Source organism: Spermophilus citellus (genome assembly GCF_964194105.1).
Source record: "Spermophilus citellus genome assembly, chromosome: 10".
Lineage (NCBI taxonomy): Eukaryota > Metazoa > Chordata > Mammalia > Rodentia > Sciuridae > Spermophilus > Spermophilus citellus.
In genome coordinates, this window is record NC_138197.1 from 132,763,041 (window position 1) to 132,781,731 (window position 18,691).

The 18,691-nt window shown below is 63.8% G+C and overlaps 1 protein-coding gene across 9 annotated transcripts in view; it reads left to right on the forward strand.

Moving 5' to 3' along the window:
- Positions 1 to 18,691, forward strand: part of LOC308658900 (proline-rich protein 5) — a 114,606-nt gene that overhangs the window by 15,117 nt on the left and 80,798 nt on the right. For 2 of the 9 annotated variants that reach the window (XM_081311830.1, XM_081311836.1), the window contains exon 2: positions 15,017 to 15,097. The exons of 1 other annotated variant lie outside the window; for it this stretch is intronic. Coding sequence is in view for 5 of the 8 variants with exons in the window: in XM_081311832.1 (XP_081167958.1) it covers positions 5,979 to 6,115; positions 15,017 to 15,097 (218 nt within the window). In the remaining 3 variants the exon portion in view is untranslated. Of the gene's footprint in view, positions 1 to 5,745; positions 6,116 to 15,016; positions 15,098 to 18,691 lie in introns of those variants that run through there. 6 more of the 9 variants (XM_081311827.1, XM_081311834.1, XM_081311833.1 and 3 more) reach the window with 5 other exon arrangements.

Sequence of the window (18,691 nt, forward strand, 5' to 3'; positions counted from 1 at the left end):
GCAGCGTGTTCTCCAGACTGCAAGCTGCAGGGTCAGACCCTGCGTGGGGCTGGTCTGGATTTCCCCCCAGATTTCTGCTAGCATGGCCTCTGTCCCTGATGCTGATCAGAGAAAACAGCTTCTTGTAACGCTGGGCTCGCGCTGGCTGGGTCCCTGGCACAACTAGCAGGGCGGGAGGTGGCTGAGTGCTGGGTTTGCGAGGCAGGGTGCTGCAGGCAGTGGCGGGGCAGGAGCAGACCTGGTCTGTGGGATTCCTGCTCCAGCTGATAGGAGCCTGCATACCTGGGCCATCTGTTGATGGACCCGCATCTGGTTTATAAAACACCCGCCCTGGAGGATCTTTGGAAACAGGGTGTTCAAGCCAGTGCAGTGGCACACACCTCTCATCTTAGTGGCTCAGGAGGCTATGGCAGGAGGATGGCATGTTCGAGGCCAGCCTCAGCAACTTAGTGAGAACCTGCCTCAAAATAAAACATGAAAAGGCTGGGAATGTGGCTCAGTGGTTAAGCACCCCTCGGTTCAATCCCTGGTCCCAAAAAATTTTTAAAAAGATGAAAACTGGATGTTCTCAGCCTTATTTACAGATGGGAAACGAGACTTGAAGAGCCTGGAGGGTCTGCCTCTATGAGGGTAGGATGTCCCCTCTGCAGGTGACAACCCCTCACTCACCCCACCCAGGACTTGGAGCAGAAACGAGGGAGGGGGAGTGGGAGGGGCGAGCTCAGGCCTGCTGGGCTTGGGGGGCCGTGGGGTCCTGGGGCTCAGCTGGGAGAGGGAAGACCTGAGGAAAGGCCATCTGTCCCCAAGCCTCTGGGCTGCCCAGGGGTTGAGGAGGCTGTGGACAAGGTACCAATGGCAGAGAGAGGATGGGGCTGTGTGCTCAGCTAAGGCTACAGACACCCCGTCTTTCTTGTTCCCCCTCTACCCCAACACCTAGAACAGGGCCTGCATGCAGTATGTGCTCAGTAAAAGTGGTACCAGGCTGGGGTGCAGCTCAGGGGTGGAGCACTTGCTAGCATGCAGGTGCTAGTGAGATGCCATTGTCACCAACAGCAGTTGGCAGCTCTGCCACTTTCTGCTGCCAGCCCACAGCTCAAGCAAGCAGCTCACCTCCAGTGTGTGTGAGAAAGCTGGTGCTGGCTTGGGGACATCCCCTGTGGCGTAGCCTTAGGGCAGAGCCCACCCAGCACTGGTGCCGGCACCACCCCCTACCCTAGGCTTGACACAGAGCCCATGAGACCCCCATTTGTCACTTCTGCTGGGCCTGATGGATGCCCATCTGCCCTGCACACTAGCCTAGAGACACACACTGAGAGTAGGTGCCCAGAGCAGGACACACGGGGACACCAGCCTAGAGTCACTGATGCTGGGGTCCCTGTGGTGCTGTGGGCTCACCCAGCTTCAGCAGCCTGGCTCAGGGTCCCTTCCCAGTGTTCAGCCATAGCAGCAGCAGTCCCCAAGCCTGGGAGCCCCCTCGATGTTGGGGAACTGCCCTCACAGGGCAGTGCTGTCCCCTTCATCCCAGGGACCTGGCATAGGCCCAGGGGCAGAGCCAGGCCCTCTTCATGGCTCCCTGTGCCCTGCCTCCATCCCCAAGGGCAGAGACTGCAGCAGCAGGTGCAGGAGGGACTTGGGAAACAGCTTTGGGGAAGCACCAGTCTCTGCCACCAGGGGGCAGAAGTGCCTCTTGGGAGCAGGCAGCACCTAGGAGGAGGGCAGGGTGCCCATTGAGGTGGGTGACAATGACAGAGCTGGGGCTGCCTCTTCCCACTCGGTTCAGGGCCCAGCTCAGCTTGGCCACTTTCTGACTGTGACCCCCAGCTTCTCTCAGTACCTGGGGCCTGTCACCTGGAGCGGCAGCCCTGGGAGCACTCGGGAGGCCTGTTCAGGACCCTCAGGATAGGCGTCTGCCCCTCTGATCACATGGAGAAGGCGCTGGTGACACGGAGATTGTGAACTTGTCCAGGGGTCTGCATTTGAGAACTGTCACTGACTGCCTGTGGTCCCTTCCTGTCCCTGGATGCCAGACTATCTGTCTGTAAAGTGAAGGGCTAGGCCAGGCTCAGGGTCACAGACCCCCAGGTACTGCCAGGGTCTTCAGGTGCCCCTCAGCAGTCGCTGGCACTCTGGGTGCCGCCCCAAGACTGAGTTCAGTCCCAGCAGGGCCGGGAAGGGACGTCCTGGACCAGCCATGGGGACTTTCTGATGCCAAGTCCTGCAGCAGGGAGACTGTCCCAGGTCCCAGGCCTGTTCTGACGGTTAAGGCCACCCTGAGCCAGTTCCTCACCTGGTTTCATCAGGGTCCAGAGCCTCTGTCTGAGGCCCTAGAGGTCACCTGACTTGGTGACAGGGCTACGTGGTTTCCTCCACCACCACCTGTGGCTTGCTCTCCTGTCAGGACACGTCCTGGGCTCTTTGGGTTCCCCTTGGCCACTGGGGCCCTACACCCTACTGGGCAGGCGGGGGTGGGATAAAGTTTGGGTCCAGGGGGAGGAGAGGATGTGGCTCTGGATCAGAGTGGCTCTGGTGGCTTTGGGTGTACGTGAATGTGTCCCCTGCCTCCCATGCCCTTCAGAGAGCCGTTTTCCTTCCCTGAAGTCTCAGAAACTCTTAGATGGGTCCTGCCCAGGTCCTGCAATACCATTGCTCAACCCCGCGACCCCTCTCTCAGGCTTAAAGGGCCCCACAAGGGCATGGAGGACCCAGTGGGCAGGGGAAGCATGGCCTAAGCCTTCACAGGGATGGCCCAAGAGGTGTCCTCTGATGGTCTCAGGGAGCCATTGCAGGCCATGCAACCATGGGCAGCCGCTCTGCAGGCCCCATGGGGCACAATCGGCCCTGAACTGGAGTCCAGTTCCACAGTGGCCCCCTGCCCTGGGGTTAGTGATGGCCTCCACCACAGAGTTCCAGGCCCAGGGAGCTAAGCCTGTGGCCATGCCAAATGCAGGGTGGCACGTCACCTCTGTACCTGCTCTGCATCCTGACACCCGGCTGTGTGTGGAGTTACAGCAACCCTCTGCCACCAGCCGGAGATTGTAGTACTGAGCCTTCCCCGTGCTGGACAAGTGGGCAAAAGAGCCATGTCCCAGCCCCTGTACAATGTTGTTTTGAGATAGGATCTCACTCAGCCGCCTGGGCTGGCCTTGAACTTTGAACCCTCCTGCCTCAGCTTCCTTTGTGGCTGGGAAGACAGGTGTGTGACACTCCCTTCATGAGAGATGCCTTCGCGATTGCTCAACCTTTCCCGCCTTCTGGATTACATACTGCTTGATCCTCCTGCACCGAAGCCCCTCCCTCCAGAGCCCCAGAGCGCTCTCTTCCTGATCCTGCCTCCCCCTCCCTCCTCCTCCCTTCTCTCCTCCTCCTGCTCCTCGCTCCTCCCCCCCTCCTCCCCTCTTCTTCCCTCTCCCTCCTCCCTCCCCTCTTCTCCCCTCCTGTTCCCTCCTCCTTCTCCCTGGGATTCTCATCCAGAGCATTCCCATCTCCCCCAGCCCAGCTCCTCCCATCCCAAAGTGCTGAGCACACAAAGCAGCCCTCCCCTGAGCGCCCGCCCCTGCCCCAGCACAGCAACCATCATCCAAAGGTTTGGCCGCTCTGCTGCATTAGCACCAGGGGCAGAGATGTGACAGTCTCATATCTGGGTGTGGGGGCTTCTGTTCAGCCTTTTCACAGTACTGTCTAATTTAACCTGTTCCTCCTGTGAGATAAGTGTGTATCCAGCCACTCAACCAAGTATCTGTTGAGCGTTGACTGCGGGCGGGCGTGGACCAGGGATGCAGGGATGAACCAGTCATAGTCCCTGCCCTCCTGGCTCATGGCCAAGGTCAGAAAAAGTCATCAAATGACAGGAGGGCCAACCTGAGCCTCAATGAGGACGAAGTCAGTCAGAGAGGACACTCTGGGGCCTGGGGAGCAGGCAGGTCCTGCAGGTCCCTAAAGGGTTGAAGGCTGGCTTCTTATGCAGCACCGTGACACAGGCAGCACAGGAGGCACTGAGGGCTGCTCGGGCCACCACTGAGAGAGCAGCCTGTGGGGCAGAGAGTGGTCAGGAGGGGTTTGTGGTCCAGGCTAGAGATGCCAGGAGCTGGGGGAGGGAGGAGGGGTCAGCGGACAGGGCAAGAGGGCTTTGCCTAGTACCCTCAGGTTCAGGGAAGAGTCACAACTGTGTCCACCCCCTCCACATGGAAACAGGCTCAAGAGAAGCAGCTTATCTAAGTCTACACAGCAGGTCCTGGGCACTTGCGAGGCCAGCATGGTGGATATGGCCCTGTTAGGGACCCAGGGAAGCTGCTGGTCTTCAGGTGGCTAAATTCTCACAGTTGTGCTCTTTCCAAATACAGATCAGTAATTACTGTGGCACTTTTATACACCGTTGTAAACACAGTGCGGTGGGAACCTCCTTCCGCTGAGACACCTGGCCAGGGATGGAGAACACCCATATGGCGACCTAGAAGGTGACCAGGCAGGATCCCCCCTCTTCCCCAGCACAGGTTCCCCAGGGACAGCCTCTGAGCATGCACACACCTGCTGAGAAGGAGCCTCCCTCCCGTGCCTTGCCCTTCCAGCCCTGGATGGCTGGTCACCCTCTCACTTTCATTCCAGCACAGAGACCAGAAGTGCCTCCTCTGTTGACCTCAGTCCCGTCCTCCTGGTCCTGGCCCAGGCGTGCTGGGTGCCCAAGCCCAGGGTCCTCGAATGTGGGCAGGGGGATCCTGGCCCTTCCTGGCAGCTCAAGTTGCTCATGAGGGCCTCCATCTCAGGGTGACAGGCCCTGTGGGAGGTTTGTGGGAACCAGGAGTGGTCCCTCATGGCTCTGCCTCCCTAGGACAGGGGGATGTAGGTGCCCAGGAATGCTGGCTGGGATGAACTGAGCAGCAACTCCTTCCAAGGTTCCCTTCCATTCGGGGTCAGGCTCCTCCAGCAAGGGGTGGTGCCTGTCAGCTCCTATGGGAACCCCGGGAGCTGGGGCAGGGAAGGCCCCGCCAGGCGGTGACTTGCCTGGCCTCGTGGTGACTGCTCAGCATTGGGCATGTTCCACTGTGAGCCTCAGTCTCCTGCTGGGGAACGCGGTTGTGAGATGGAGCTTCCAAGAGTGCTCTGAGCAGCACACCGGCAGCACCCAGGCTGCGGCTTCCCTGGCAGGAATCACTGCCCCAGGCACAGATTAGGACACCCCACTTGTTTCCACCATCCTGGGGGAACAGGTCGCCACAGCGTGGAAGGTCCCTGCTCTGGGATGACAATCCCTCTTCCTTCAAACCCCAGTCCAGCAACTCCTCCGGGCAGCCAGCCAGAAGCTGCGGGTCTGTGTCCTATGGGCCACGTTGGGGGCTCCTGGCCAGAGGCTCCTCTGGGGCTGAAAGCCTCGATCCAAAATTGTGGGAGAACTGCAGAGGAACCTGTGTCAAGCAAAGGGGTCTCGGGTTCTCTGGGCACAGCCTCCTTGAGCACGCGAGAGGAGGAAGGCGTGAAGGCTGGAGGCTTGATTGTGAGGTCGCAGGCCGCCGTCGCTGTGGTTGGTGGGGCTGTGCGTCCTGCGTGCGCTGCCTTCCTGTGGGCACGTGTGGCTCTCAGAAGAGGGGAGGGGGCTGAGTGTGACCCCCGCGACCACGCAACGAGGGACGCACCGGCCGCCAGGGGCGGGGCGTCGAGCCCGCGCCCAGCTGGTCCACGCCCCTGTCCGCCGCACGCGGAGGCCCCGCCCCTCGGCCCGGGCTCCGCCCCCGGCCTGCGTTTGCGCGGGGCCAGTGCCGGAGGCGCCCGGGACTGTGCGCGCTGCAGCCGCTGGGAGCAATGATTAACCCGGCGGGGCGGCCGGCAGGCGGCCCGGGGCGGAGGCGCGGGGCCGGGGCGGAACCCCGCCGGGCCGTTCGGCTTCCTGCTCCTGCCCAAGTTTCCTTGTAGAGGGCGCAGCGCCGGGCCGCGGCGTGGCGTGGCGCAGGGCACGCGTGGCCGCTGAGCGGGCCACCGGGGTCACCATGAGGACTCTCCGCAGGTTGAAGTTCATGAGTTCGCCCAGCCTCAGTGACCTGGGCAAGAGAGAGACGGCGGCCGCCGCCGCGGACGAGCGGGGCACACAGCAGCGCCGGGCCTGCGCCAACGCCACCTGGAACAGGTAAGGCCGCGCCCTCCCGGGTCCCGGCGCCTGGGAGGGGGCCTCGGAGCCTGGCCGCGGGCGAGGGCCGCCCCGAGCGAGGAGCGCGCCCGGGCACCGCGCTCCGCCGTTCGCGGAGAACTTGCTCCGCCCGCCGGAGTTGCGCGGGCCGGAGGGAAGTTTAGTGCAACGTGTTCCCGGAGCGGAGACCGAGGCCCGCGAGGTCCGGGGGTTGGTCGGAGCGCGGGGGCCGGCGCGGAATCCGCGCGCCGCCCCCTGCCCGGGGCGCTTCCACGTCTGCGCCCGGTGGGCGTGACGGCAGGAAGTGTTCTCCGCGGGTGCAGGGGAGCCCGGGAGCCTCGGGGCTCCGGGTGGGGAGCCGCCGCACTTCCTGTGTCTGCGTGTAAAGGCCGGCGAGGGTGGGCGGTGACTCCCCAGTGGACCCTGCGCTCCCAGCTGTCAGCAGGGGTGCGGCAGCTGCCCGCAGTCCTTGCCAGACCCTCCCCCCCAGGCCCGACCCCAGCCCAGCGCGGGCCTGGGAAGCCCCTCCCGCCACTGTATGTGCGGGGCGTGCTGGGTTTGCGAAGCCCATCTGTTGGCGTCCAACTTTCAGGAATAGGAATTTCCACCAAAAGGAGACCAAGGGCTGAGGGGGCGAGGCAGGCCATTGGGGTTCTGTGGATGCCGGCTCCACCTCTGCACCTGGCAGTACTCCGGTTGCCATTTGCCATGCTCCTCCACCCAAGCTGTGGGTTCAGCCACCGGAGCCTGGTTGCCACTTGGACACATGTCTAGTCTGTTAATACCACCCTTCATGGGCACCTTGGTGGGCACGGAACTGCCAGCTAGGACCCTGTCTGAGCACTAGGCAGGACCTGGTCACTTGTGTGCCTGTCTACTAAGTCGCAAGCTGCTTGAGGACTGGGACATGGCTGCCCTGCTTTCTCTCTGGTGGGAATGCACAGCCCTCCCAGTGCAGGGTTTGAGCAGAGGAGGAGGAGGATTCCTGCTGGGGAGACTCATTGGCCCTGTGACTCCTGGGCCTCAAGGTTCCTGTCCTCCTCTGCAGTACTGATGATGGAGAGTTCTTGTTTCTTGCCTGGGTTTAGTGGAAGGAGCCAGACTTAATTCACAACCCTCCTGTGTGGACTTGAGCAAGTCATCTAACGTCTCTGCTCCTCTGATTTCTTTATCTATAAAATGGGTGAATAATGGTGGCCTCTGTCAGAGCTATTGTCAGAACTGAACATGGAAATGCACTGATGCCCCCAGCATGGTGCTTGGCTCGTGGAAGGTTCTCCTGACTGGGAACCCAAGCCCAGGCCCAGTGGTGCACTCCTGTAGTCCCTGAGGCAGGAGGGTCACAGGTTCAAGCCTGGGTGACTTAGCAAGATCTTGTCTCAAAAAATAAAAGGACTGGGAATGTAGCTCAGTGCTAGAGTGCCTCCAGGTCCAGTCCCCAGAGCCAAAAAAGATAATAAAAGAACTTATCCCTAGACCCCCTCCAGGCAGCATCCAGGGTTCTCCTTGGGAGTCGGTCACTTCCTGAACCTTCCACAACAGACAGCAGCTTTGTGAGCCCCCTCCCACCCAGGCTGAGTCTCCTCCTGGGGTTTCCAAGTGGGAGCCCTGGCTGGGTCCCTGCTCAGGAGACTTAGGAACCCCCTCCCTAACCCTGTGTGACCCTGGAGGCTCTGAGTCTCAGGTGAGTTCTGGGACCCCAGGGAGGTCACCTGAGTCCTGCCACTGGTGTGTCACTGGGTGGCCCTGTCCTGTGGCTCCTGCCGGCCCATGTCTCCCAGCCTGGGGCCCCATCAGCTCCCACCTGTCCTGCGTGCGCAGCAGGCCCTACCGCGACCTGTGCTTCTGCTGTGTGCCAGGCCCCGTGAGCAGCCTGCTTCTCCCTGCCCCTCGCCTGGCTCTCAGCCCGCACCACTCGGGACATGCAGGGCCCAAGCCCTGCTCCCCTCCATGGGCAGGTGTGCGCTGGGCTCAGGGTCAGAGTGCCTTCCCCATCTAAAGTGGACACAGTGGGGTCCAGGGGTCCCCTCCTGGTCCCTGAGCGTCATCTGCTGCCCTCCTGGCATGCTCCCTTGTGCAGGGTCAGGACAGCTTGGACTCTTCATTCCCTCTTGTCTTGTGACTGCCATCATTTTCCTGGGGCTGCTAGAATAAATGACCACAAACCTGTGGCTTTAAACAACCAAAGGAACCCTGTCGCAGTTGCAGAGGCAGAAGTCCACCAAGGTGTGCTGGCTGTGCCCCTGGCGGCTCCAGGGCGGTGTCCTTTGCCTCTGCAGGCTCCAGGCCCTGCAGCCTCCAGCCTCTCCTCAGGGCCTCCTCCTCCAGACCCCAGACCCGGGCTGGCTTCCTCTCAGGCTCCTCACCCACCACATCTGCCAGGACCCTGCCAGGACTCACCTCCCAGTCACGGCTGAGGTCCTGGGTCCTGGGGGGGCATGGCCCACCCGCTGCAGCCACCACAGGCGCCACCCCTCAGCTCCCGCACCTCCCTCTCCTCTGGCACGAGGATGGAGCCCATGCCCTCACCCTCGCCAGTCCTTCCCTCACCCTTTGTTCCCTGCTGGCCTCTGCTGGCCTGGCCCAGGCTTACCAGAGAGCCGCCTGCGGGAGCCTGAGGAGCAGTCAGGACACAAGCAGGGAGAGGCCAGCTCTGGAAGGTGACGGCGCCCACGGCCTGATCCCGCATTGCAGCCCATGCCCCTGGGGCCTGCGAGTGGGCACTGAGGGGGTCCAGGCCAGCTGCTGAGCTAGAACCCACCGAAGCCACCTGCTGCTGCTGCCCTGCTTCAGTGGGCAGATACGGCCCCTTCCCGGCCTGTACCAGGCCTGGGCTGAGCCGCGCACCCTTGGGGCACTTCTGGGGTGTGGGTGCCAGTGAGGACAGGAGTCTGCAGGGGTTCTGAAGGCGTCCCTGCTGCTCCCACCTGGCGTCCTTCATCTCCCTGAAGGGCCCTGACCCTGCGTCACCCTGGCAGCCCCACTCCCTGCTCACTGCACGAGCCTGTTGCTCACTTGGGGCCCCTAGTCCTGTGAAGGTCGTGCCCTTGAACTGAAGGGCCACCTTTGTTTTCAGATCCCTTCTGGTGACCACTGGATATATCCTGAGGGGAAGGGCGTGCAGGCCTCTGGAGCTGGGGCTTGAGGTTGGCCTGGTGGGGTGCCAGGGCAGCCCTGTGATCCTCTGGCCAGGCCTGCAGGCACACCCACAAGTGTGCCCTCTGCTTACCCAGGCCTGAGTCTCCCGGCAGGGACGCACTCCCAGCCCCTGCTTCTCCCCTGCCTCCAGGGGCACCAGAGACACTCCCGGAAGATGCCTGAGATCCACGGAGGTCCCAAGGTTCTAGGGGGACACACCAGGTATTCAGGCCTTCTCAGGCAGGGCCTAGACAGTGTCCCCACCTCTGTCTGGGAACCCCCCGTGGGGCTGACCACACAGGAGACCTCCCCAAGCCCACCTGCGGGTACACCCACCATGGAGCGTCTCCTCGCCAGCCCTGGCCTGCCCAGAGGCTGGGGCCTTGGAGCGCAGGTGTCCACCCTGCTCTAAGCGGAGGCCTGGGCAGGGATGTGCCCCGGGCAGCCCAGGGTAGAGAGGCAGGGCTTTGCTTCTCATCACCCACCAGGGCACCTCCTCGGGGGGCCAGCTGTTCACAGCTCCTACATAGGGAAGCAAACTCAGTGGGAAAGGGACTGGGACAGGTCCCCAGTCTGACAGAGCATCCTCCAGGGACACGCAGGTCCCAGCTGGGGCCAGGTGAGGTGGGTGTTGGCGGGAAGAGCCGTATTCCATAGCCAGCAGCTGGCCCTGGGGTGGGGGCACAGGCAGGCGTCTCCAGGACCTTGTCTTGTCCCCTGGTCCTGGACAGGCACTGACTGGCCCCATCCTCCAGCATCACAAACACCCCATTTCACATCCAGCAGCCACACCCCAGCCTGTGCTGGGGACATGGGCATGGGTGACATCCCCTGTCCCCACAGCCCTCAAGGTGGAGCTCGATGTCCCCATTCTGCAGATGAACAGACAAGGCTCACAGAGGTGCAGGGGCCGCCTGTGTCCACACAGTGGTCAGGCTGGGGCTGGCGTCCAGCCAGGTCCCACCCACGCCTCCCCCAGCAGCCCTGGAGGGAGGCCGTGTCCTTCTTTTCTTTCTTTGGCGGTAGAGGTTGAGCTGCGTGCTCAGCTGCTGAGGCTCCGACCTCAGCCTCCCTAGCCTCTGGGATGAGGGCGTGCACCAGCCCAGGAGGGTCCTGCGGGGCAGGCATGTGGACCAAGGCTTCCAGGCCGGCTGAGGCTGGCAGGGCTGCCCTGGGCCCCCTGAAGGTGACTGTGGACGTGGGGTTGCTCGGGGCAGAAGGGACTTCGCAGCTGTCACTCGGTCAAGGGTCTTGAGATGGGAGGTGGCCCTGGACTAGCAGGGGAGGCGCTGCGTGACCACAGGGTCAGAGTCAGAGAAGGGTGACAGAAGCAGAGAGGCCAAGGAACAGGGGGCTCTGGAAGTGGAAAAGGCAAGGAGGGTCCTCTTGGAGCCCCAGCCTCAGGTCCCACCCCACCTGAGGCTGAGCCAGCCAGGCTGAGGCGAGTCGGCCGCCTCTGAACCACAGGACAGATCTGGAGCATTTTAGAAAATTTGTGGCACTCAGCCCACCTACTGTCTATTGGCACCAAGGATCAAGCCCAAGGGTGCTCACCACTGGGCCACACCCCCAAGGGTGCTCACCACTGAACCACACCCCCAAGGGTGCTCACCACTGAGCCACACCCCCAAGGGTGCTCCACCACTGAGCCACACCCCCAGGGGTGCTGGACCATGAGCCACACCCCCAGGGTGCTCACCACTGAGCCACACCCCCAGCCCTTTTTATTTTTTATTTTGAGACGGGGTCCCACCAAGTTGCTGAGGGTCTTGCTCTTGCCTCAGCCTCCCAAGTCCCTGGGATCACAGGTATGTGTCATTGTGCCCGGCACTTGTGGCCCTTTGTTACAACACCCATGGGACACCCACATACCCAGCTTCTCTCCCTCCCCAGCCACAGCCAGTCAGAACCCAGCCTCCGTGGGTGGGGGACTGGGGAGGACCAGAGGCAGAGGTGGCCCAGGGTGGGCAGGCAGTCAGGGGAGCACAGGGGCACACCTCTGTCCCCAGCCTGTCCGTAGCAGGTGGGCCGGAGCCCAGGTGTGAATGGGCTCAGGTGCCTGCCACCTGGACCCTCGCAGGCTGGGCCCACTCCTGCCCACTCAGGTGCTGCGTGTTCCTGGCTGGCGGGGCGGGGTGCCACTGGATGGTAGGGTACTCACCGAGCACGTGGACGGCCCTGTGTTCTGCCCCCTGCACCAGAAATCCTGGTGACTCGAGGGGCCTGCCAGCTGGGGGCCAGGTTGGTCTCTGGGGGGTACAGTGAGGAGAGGGCCCTACCAGACACTCCGTCTTCTCTCCAAGCCCTCTGGGGCCTGGGAAGATGGGACCCTGCCTCCTGGGGGGCAGCCAAGATCCCCAGCATGGGCCCCCTGGGACCCCACTTCCCTCTTCAGCAGGAGCCTCTCCCCCTACCCACGGGGCCCTCCATCCAGCCCTAGGGGGTGACACCCAATCCTGGTTTCTCACCTGTGCCCACCGCATGCAGTCAAGACGTGGGGGCCCCAGCCCTGGGACTGGGCCACCCTCCTCGCCTATGGGAAGCTGCCCTGTGGGGGGACATGGGGCCAGGAGGGACCTTCTCCCTGCTGGGTGAGGGGCTCCCCCTCCGGCCCACCAGGAGTCCCTGGGGTCCTTGGGTTTCCACCAGAACATCTGCAGATACCTGGGCTGGCCCGCCCAGCTCTGGTCTAGGAGGCCCTGGCTGGACAGCTGGGGTTTCACTTCTATTTTGGGGGGATGACGAGTCACACGAGGACCTCCGGCACTCCCCAGCCTTCCTCTCCCTCCGAGCGGCACAGAAGGCTGTTTGGTTGACCCCGCTGGGACTGTGGGGAGAACGTGGAGCTGGAGAGGGAGGGGGTCTAACCTGCGCACCCCAAGGGTCTGGGTGAGGCATGAGGAGGCGCAGCCTGCTGGGTGGGGACCCTGGGCCAGGGTCCCATCTCAGTTCTGGCTTTGCTGGGTATCAATGGTGGCACTGGGACAAGCCCCTTGGCCTCTGTTTTCTTCTATGACCTGGAGCCTAGCGGTCCCCGCCGCCCGCTGGTGGTTAGTAGGAGGAGGCAGAAGACCACCCATCCATGGCCCAGGCAGGTGTGGACACGCTCTCCTCCCTGTGGCCTAAGCCTAGGACCACTCCCCATGGGCAGGCACTGCACGCCACGCCCACCATGTGGAGGGGATGCCAGGCCAGGACTTAGGTGGCCTGGGCAGGCACCCAGCTGAGATTCAGACCCAGGCCTGACCTGGCCGTGCAGGGGGCTGCAGGAGGTTCGGGGTCCACTGTGGGGTCAGGGTGAGGGGACAGGGATAGCAGAGCCTCGGGGGCATGGCCCGCAGCCCTGGAGGCCTGTGGCAGGGGTTCAAGGGCTTTGGACACTCGCCCCTCCTGGGTCCCCCTCAGGTGGGGATGCTGAGAGCCAGGCAGCCACCTTCTTCCCCAGGAAGACCACTGCCCGGGTAGCCGCCCACACAGGGCCAGAGAGGAGGGCCCTGGCCCTGAGGGCAGGGAGGTGACCCTCCAGGAACAGGGAACAGCAGGGGCGGGCTCTTAGGCAGGAGGGAGGACCTTGTCCAGTTACCTCTGGGCTAGGGACCAGAGCAGGCCGTCGGGTGGGTCCCTGAAGACAGACAGTGGGGCAGCACAGGCCACCTGCGCCCAGCTGGCCCCGGGTCCTCCCACACTGGGGTCTTCAGGCCCCTTCTCCCTGGCCTGGCCTTGGCCTGGCTTGAGTCCCAGCAATGGGACCGCCATGCACAGCAGAGGGGCCGTGCCTCCAGCCCCAAGGACAACCTCGGGCCAGAGCCCTCCCTGAGCTGCCATTCAGGGCCCAGGGATGGCCAGGAATGCTGCCACCTGCCACAGCCCTGAGCTCCTCCCCTCCCTCGGCAGGCGGAGAGCTTCCTGCCCTGGGGATTCCAGGGTAGCAGCTGCCCTCTGGGACCTGCCAGACCCTCCCTGGGATTCAGTCCCTGTCTGCACACAGGACCTGGCCCCGCCCTGGGTGGGCCTCACACCCTTGCTGCAGCCGGCAGGGGCCCTGGTGATCCCTCCCATCGGATCCCTGCATCCGACAGGGCAGATACACAAAGGGGGCGTCAGCCTAGGTGGTCGGCAACCAGGCCAGGGGCACGTGTCCAGCTGGTCTTGGCCAGCAGCTGCCGAGAGGCCAGCGGTAACTCCTAGCAGGGCGGGGCCTTGGCCTCTGGCCTGGCACCAGTTGTGGAGCCCCTTGGCATGCCAGGGACGTGAGGTCTGGGGACAGAAACCCTACCCAGACCTGGCTCTATGCAGGGACCCTGGCTAGGTGGAGCGGGTGACACGGGTCACCAGGTTGCTAGCTCTGCGTCGTCTGGCATGGGACTCAGCCTCTCTGGCCTCGGTTTCCTCATCTGCAGAATGGGCAGCCAGTCAAAGGAAAGGGTTAATGAAAGGACACCAGGAGCCCCCCTGCTTCCTGCTGTGGGTGGCAGGTGTGGCCAGCTGTCCCTCCAGGCCGAGGAGTGTCAGTGTGGCAGCTGCTCTGGTACTGAGCTTCAGTGACAGCCAGCCCCCGCTAGAAAGCCGTGGGCCCCCAGCCCTGGACTGCTCCCCACTGGGGACTCAGTGGTGGCAGGACTAGCAGGGTGCTGGCGGGACACTGGCCTGTGAGTGGTGTTGGGCAGGGCAGGAGAGCTTCCTGGAGGTGGTGGACAACTAGACCCAGAGACATGGCCCAGCCTGGGGGCCCTGTGCTTTGTGGGGGTGCCTGGGCCTGGGGTGCAGGAATGTCACACACGGGGCCTTGGCCAGGGAGCAGCTGGCCAAGACAGGGTGGCCAGAGGAGGATGCAGGCAGGCTTCCCTAGGGACTGGACTCGGCAGGGGAGTCGAGCTCGGCTGAGCACGTTCCCGGCTCCTCTTAGCCAGAGACAGGCATGGTCAGGAGCAGGGCCTCCTTCCTGAGGGTCAGGTGCTGGAGGGAAGGCGGAATCCTGGGGACCCCCGTGCACACGGGCTGGTGCAGGCAGGCGAGGTGGCCGGCTCTGTGCAGAGCCCGTGGCCAGGTGCAGCGAGTACGGGCGCCAGAGGGTGAGGCCCACGAGGCGGCCAGCTCTGTGCAGAGCCCGTGGCCAGGTGCAGCGAGTACGGGCGCCAGAGGGTGGGGCCCATGGGCTCCACTGGGGGTCTGCATCCGACCAGTGGGCAGGGCCCAAGCCACCACCTCAGGGAGAGCCGAATGGTCACCAGAGTCCCCTCCGGCTTCAGAGGGGGCATCCATGGACCCTGCTTTAACAAGCTGGGGCTGAAGCCCTCGAGGCTCTGCTGACCACACTGGCTGGGGCCACCTGGAAGCTGGCCCTGGTGGGCTGGGGAGCCAGGGTCACGTGGGGTAGGGGGTGGGTGGAGGTGGAGACGGACCCCAGGCAACAAGCCCTGAGCAGGCCGGTCAGTGGGATGTGGACACTGGGGGCAGGAGAGTCCAGCAGCGTGTCCCCCACCCATTTCCAGCCCCACGGGGAGGCTGGGGAGGAGGTGGAGCTGGCCGAGGCTTGGCCGTGGCGGGTGCAGGGTGCCCAAGCGGCCTGCAGAGGTGACCAGGAGGCACCTGACACAGGCCTGCGCTCCACGGAGGCCAGGGCTGAAATCTGGGTGTGCACAGGGCCCTGAGGGACCAGCCAGCCCTGCCCGTCCCTGCCCTCTCCCTGCTCTCAAGGAGCTGAGCAGGAAAGGGGGGGACAGGGGCCTCTGGGTGGTGACCCTCCTCTCTCCCCGGCCACAGCATCCACAACGGGGTGATCGCTGTCTTCCAGCGCAGGGGGCTGCCCGACCAGGAGCTCTTCAGCCTCAACGAAGGTGTCCGGTGAGTGTCCACCACCTCCTGGGGCCTGGCGGGTGGGGACAGCGAGCTCTTGGTGGGAGGGCGAGGCCTGAGTGGGCAGCGGCCATGGCCAGGACCTGGACCCCCGTGACCTCAGCCAGCCTCTGGGCCTGGGGGCCCGCGCCTCCACCCCTCCCGGGACGTCCTTCTGGGGAAGCGGGTGGAGCGTGGAGAGTGGCATGAGATGATGCCCTTCCCTGCCAGGGTGGAGCGTCACATCACGGAGGGCCTTTATTCCGTCAGAGCGGAAGGACCCACCTGCCTAATGACCAGAGGAAAGTCAGTGCAGCCCAGCACTCCTCTCATGTCCTGTGACGAGCAGGGAACGGGGGTGGGAGCACCCTCAGGGCACCACTGTGAAGCAGGCAGCTACAGGTGGAAGCCTTTGGCAGAGGAAGCCAGAGCTCAGAGGGGTCGAGCTACTTACCCAGGGTCACACAGCCCTGACCCATGCTGCCCTGTCCCCATGTGAAAAGCATATATGGAAAAAGAGTCGGGGAAGCTTCCCCTTGTCACCTGAGGTGAGAGGGAAGGGTAAGGACCGGTGAGCAGGTGCCTGTGACAAGGGTCGGCTGAGCCCAGGGAGGGAAGATGGCATCACGTGGAGAACGGAAACTCCGGTCTCCCTGGCCCTTGTGGGGTTCTGCTCTTGTGGCTCCCCGGGCCCCGGCTCCCCGCTTTTCTTACCTGCGTCTGCTCAGGGAACAGGTGTGTAACAGGCCTCAAGAGCCTCCTGGTGCTGAGGCAACGGGCAGGGAGACCTCGGAATGCCCAGCAGAGCTGGCAGAGCCCCGCCCCGGCCACCTCCCCACAGCCCCGGGCCATGGTGGTCACCCGGCCACTGCCTGCCCCAACACAGGAGACCTGGCGGGGACTTTGAGCTCCTGTAGGCACTGCAGTTTGGGGCACATTGGTCTTAGCCAGGTGGAGATGGAGTGTCAGGAGCCCTTCAGTAACGGTGACAGGTCTTTCGCGGGAGTTTCGCCGGCACCACCCTGCGCCCAGAGTGCCCGTCTGACCTCTCGCCCACTTGGCACTGCAGCCCTGGGCCTGACTGTCTCATCTGGCAGATGGGGAGACTGAGGCATGGGGCCTTTGAGTGGCTTGCTCACAGTCACAGAGCTAGTGAGCTGGGACTCAGGCCTGGGGTCCTTCAGAACTGTCCGCCTGGACCAGCTCCCCCTGACCACGAGCCCACCTTGGATCAAGTGGGTCTGGTTAGGGGCGAAATCCAAGTGCTGATTAGCTTTGGTCCTGTGTGTCTGGCTGGGGCTGTGGAGGGGAGCTGCTCCCTGAGGGGCGTCCCTCGCAGGGCCCAGCTTGAGCAGGGCAGGCCGGGCAGGCACCTTGCTCACCCCTGCTGCCCCCATGTGTGTGCACGCGGGTGTGCCAGTGCCGCTTCTGAACAGCCGACGTTCCAGGTGCACCTCAGGTGACCCCATTATCCTGCCCATGTGGCGAGTGCCCACACACCTGGGCTGGGAGACCACCCAGCGGGAGGCCGGTGGTGGACGTGGGAACCCAGCAGTTCCCACGGGGCCCCACGGGTCCCACCAGATCCTGTGCACAGACGTGGGCAGCAGCATCATGGCAGCCAGGGGCAGGGACAGCTGTGTCCATCTCCTGGTGAATGGACATGAAGCCCGACATGCTCATGAGCCTTCAAAGCGCTGGGCCGAGGGAGGCTGCCCCGCGCGTGCAGCCCAGGAGTCCGCGGGCCCAGCGGCTCCAGAGAGGCTGGGGCAGGGAGGGCAGTGAGCGCGGGGGGCGGGGCTCTTCTGGTGATGGACGTGCTCTGGGAAGGCATGGTGGCATGCACGTGGACGCTAGAGCGACTTTAAAGGGTGCACTTGACAGTTGGTGAGTCAGCCCACTCTGCCGAGTCCAGTGGTGCCCGCGGAGTGCAGTGGAGCGGTGGCCTCGGGTGGTCCCCTGACGCTGACCACGCCGAGCCCTTCTTGGGTGCCATTGTGGGAGAGCCTGGTCACACCCTCCCGCTGTGACTTGGGGTCTCCGGGCACGTGGCCTAGACCCTGCTGCACGGCTCTCTCCGCCTGCCTGTCCTGATGGGTCTTTGAAGCCAAAGGGCCTTTCGGTCTTGAGGAAGTCCTGTTGCCTGGCCGTGTCCCCCGTCCCCCCTCGGCCGCCTTCCTTAGAGGTGCAGAGGTGGACAGCTGGAGGAGGTCTGAGGACAGCTCTTGCTGGCTGTAGTCGTGCCCCGTGGGCGCCTGTCCTGTCCTGCCGCAGTGGGTCGCGCCCACTGGCCCCCTTCCCGGTGCTCAATGGCCCTCCTGCTCAGTGCTGCAGTCCTCGAGCCTATCTTGTCCCTGCAGAATGCCCCCAGGGCCTCTGTCCCAGGCAGCGCCCCTCTGCGTCCTGGAGGCTGCTGCTGTCTGCCAGGGGCCGCGAGTAGTGTGTGGCGGGCACTCGGCCGCCTTGTTCTCCGAGGCGCCCTCCTTCCTCCTGGCTCCAGCCGGGCACCAGCCCAAGGTGCTGTGGCCTGGCGCTGCCCTCTGCGGGCTCCTGGCTCTGCCCAGAGGGCGGCCCCTCCTCTGGGGCCTGAGGTTCACTGCAGCCCACCCCATGCCCATCCCCCACAGGCGGGCTTCCTCAGGGTGGTGCCCCTTCCCTGCCACCCAGCGTGGCCCTCAGGTGTGGTGACCTTGAGACAGGCGGCCTGGACATGGGGATGGGGTCACAGCTTGGTCCTTGGAGAGCCAGCTGGTTCTCCTGGGGGACTGGGAGAGGGAGGAGGACTGCTGGGCAAGAGCTGGCCGGGAAGGGTCATCGGGCACTGTTGCCGCCATGTGGACTTGGGCCCCTCAGTTCTACCTCCGCTGATTTCTCAGTTGTGCAGGGGGACGCTGGCCTCGAGCCTGCTAAGAGAAGCTTGGCCAGGGTGAGGCCGGGCCCAGGGCTGCCACCAGCTGACCCATGGCTTCCTGTCCCTGAGTCGGGGTGCCCTTCCACGTGTCGGGCTGTGAGCCGAGGCCTGTGACTGGCCCCGCTGAGCTGTGGGAACAGCACTGTCCCCCCGACAACCCATGCTGGAGTTGTCTGAACCCCAAGCCTGTGTCACGGGGCCAGGATGTGGAAGCCACTTCATCTCAGTGGCTGGTGTGCTGGTTCCGGCCCAGGCACAGAGCTCTCTGGGCTCCGCTGAGGTCTCAGGGCCCAGGGCTGGTGGAGGGAGCCGGGCTCCAGCTCACAGCTGCCCGGGATGGGGAGCTGCCCCAGGGCCTTTCAGGGCCTGAGGACCAGCCTTCTTTACAGGGAAGGATAAGTTCATGGCCGCCTGCCCCACCCAACCCGAAGTGCCACAGCTGATCAGAGGCAGGGACAGTTGGCTTTGTCACCCTTAGGCCCGGGCCTCAGCAGGAAGAGTGGCCTCCTGCAGAAGCAAGCCTCAGGGGCTTTTTCTTCTATGTGTTGCTTTTGAAAAATCCAGCGGTTCCTCTTTCTGCTGAGCAGGGCAGACCCTGAAAGTGTCTGTGTAGAAACTGCAGAGTGGCCTTGGTAAGCCATGTCGAAGTCGAGGACTGTTCTGTGGTCTTAAATACTTTTCTCAGATATTAG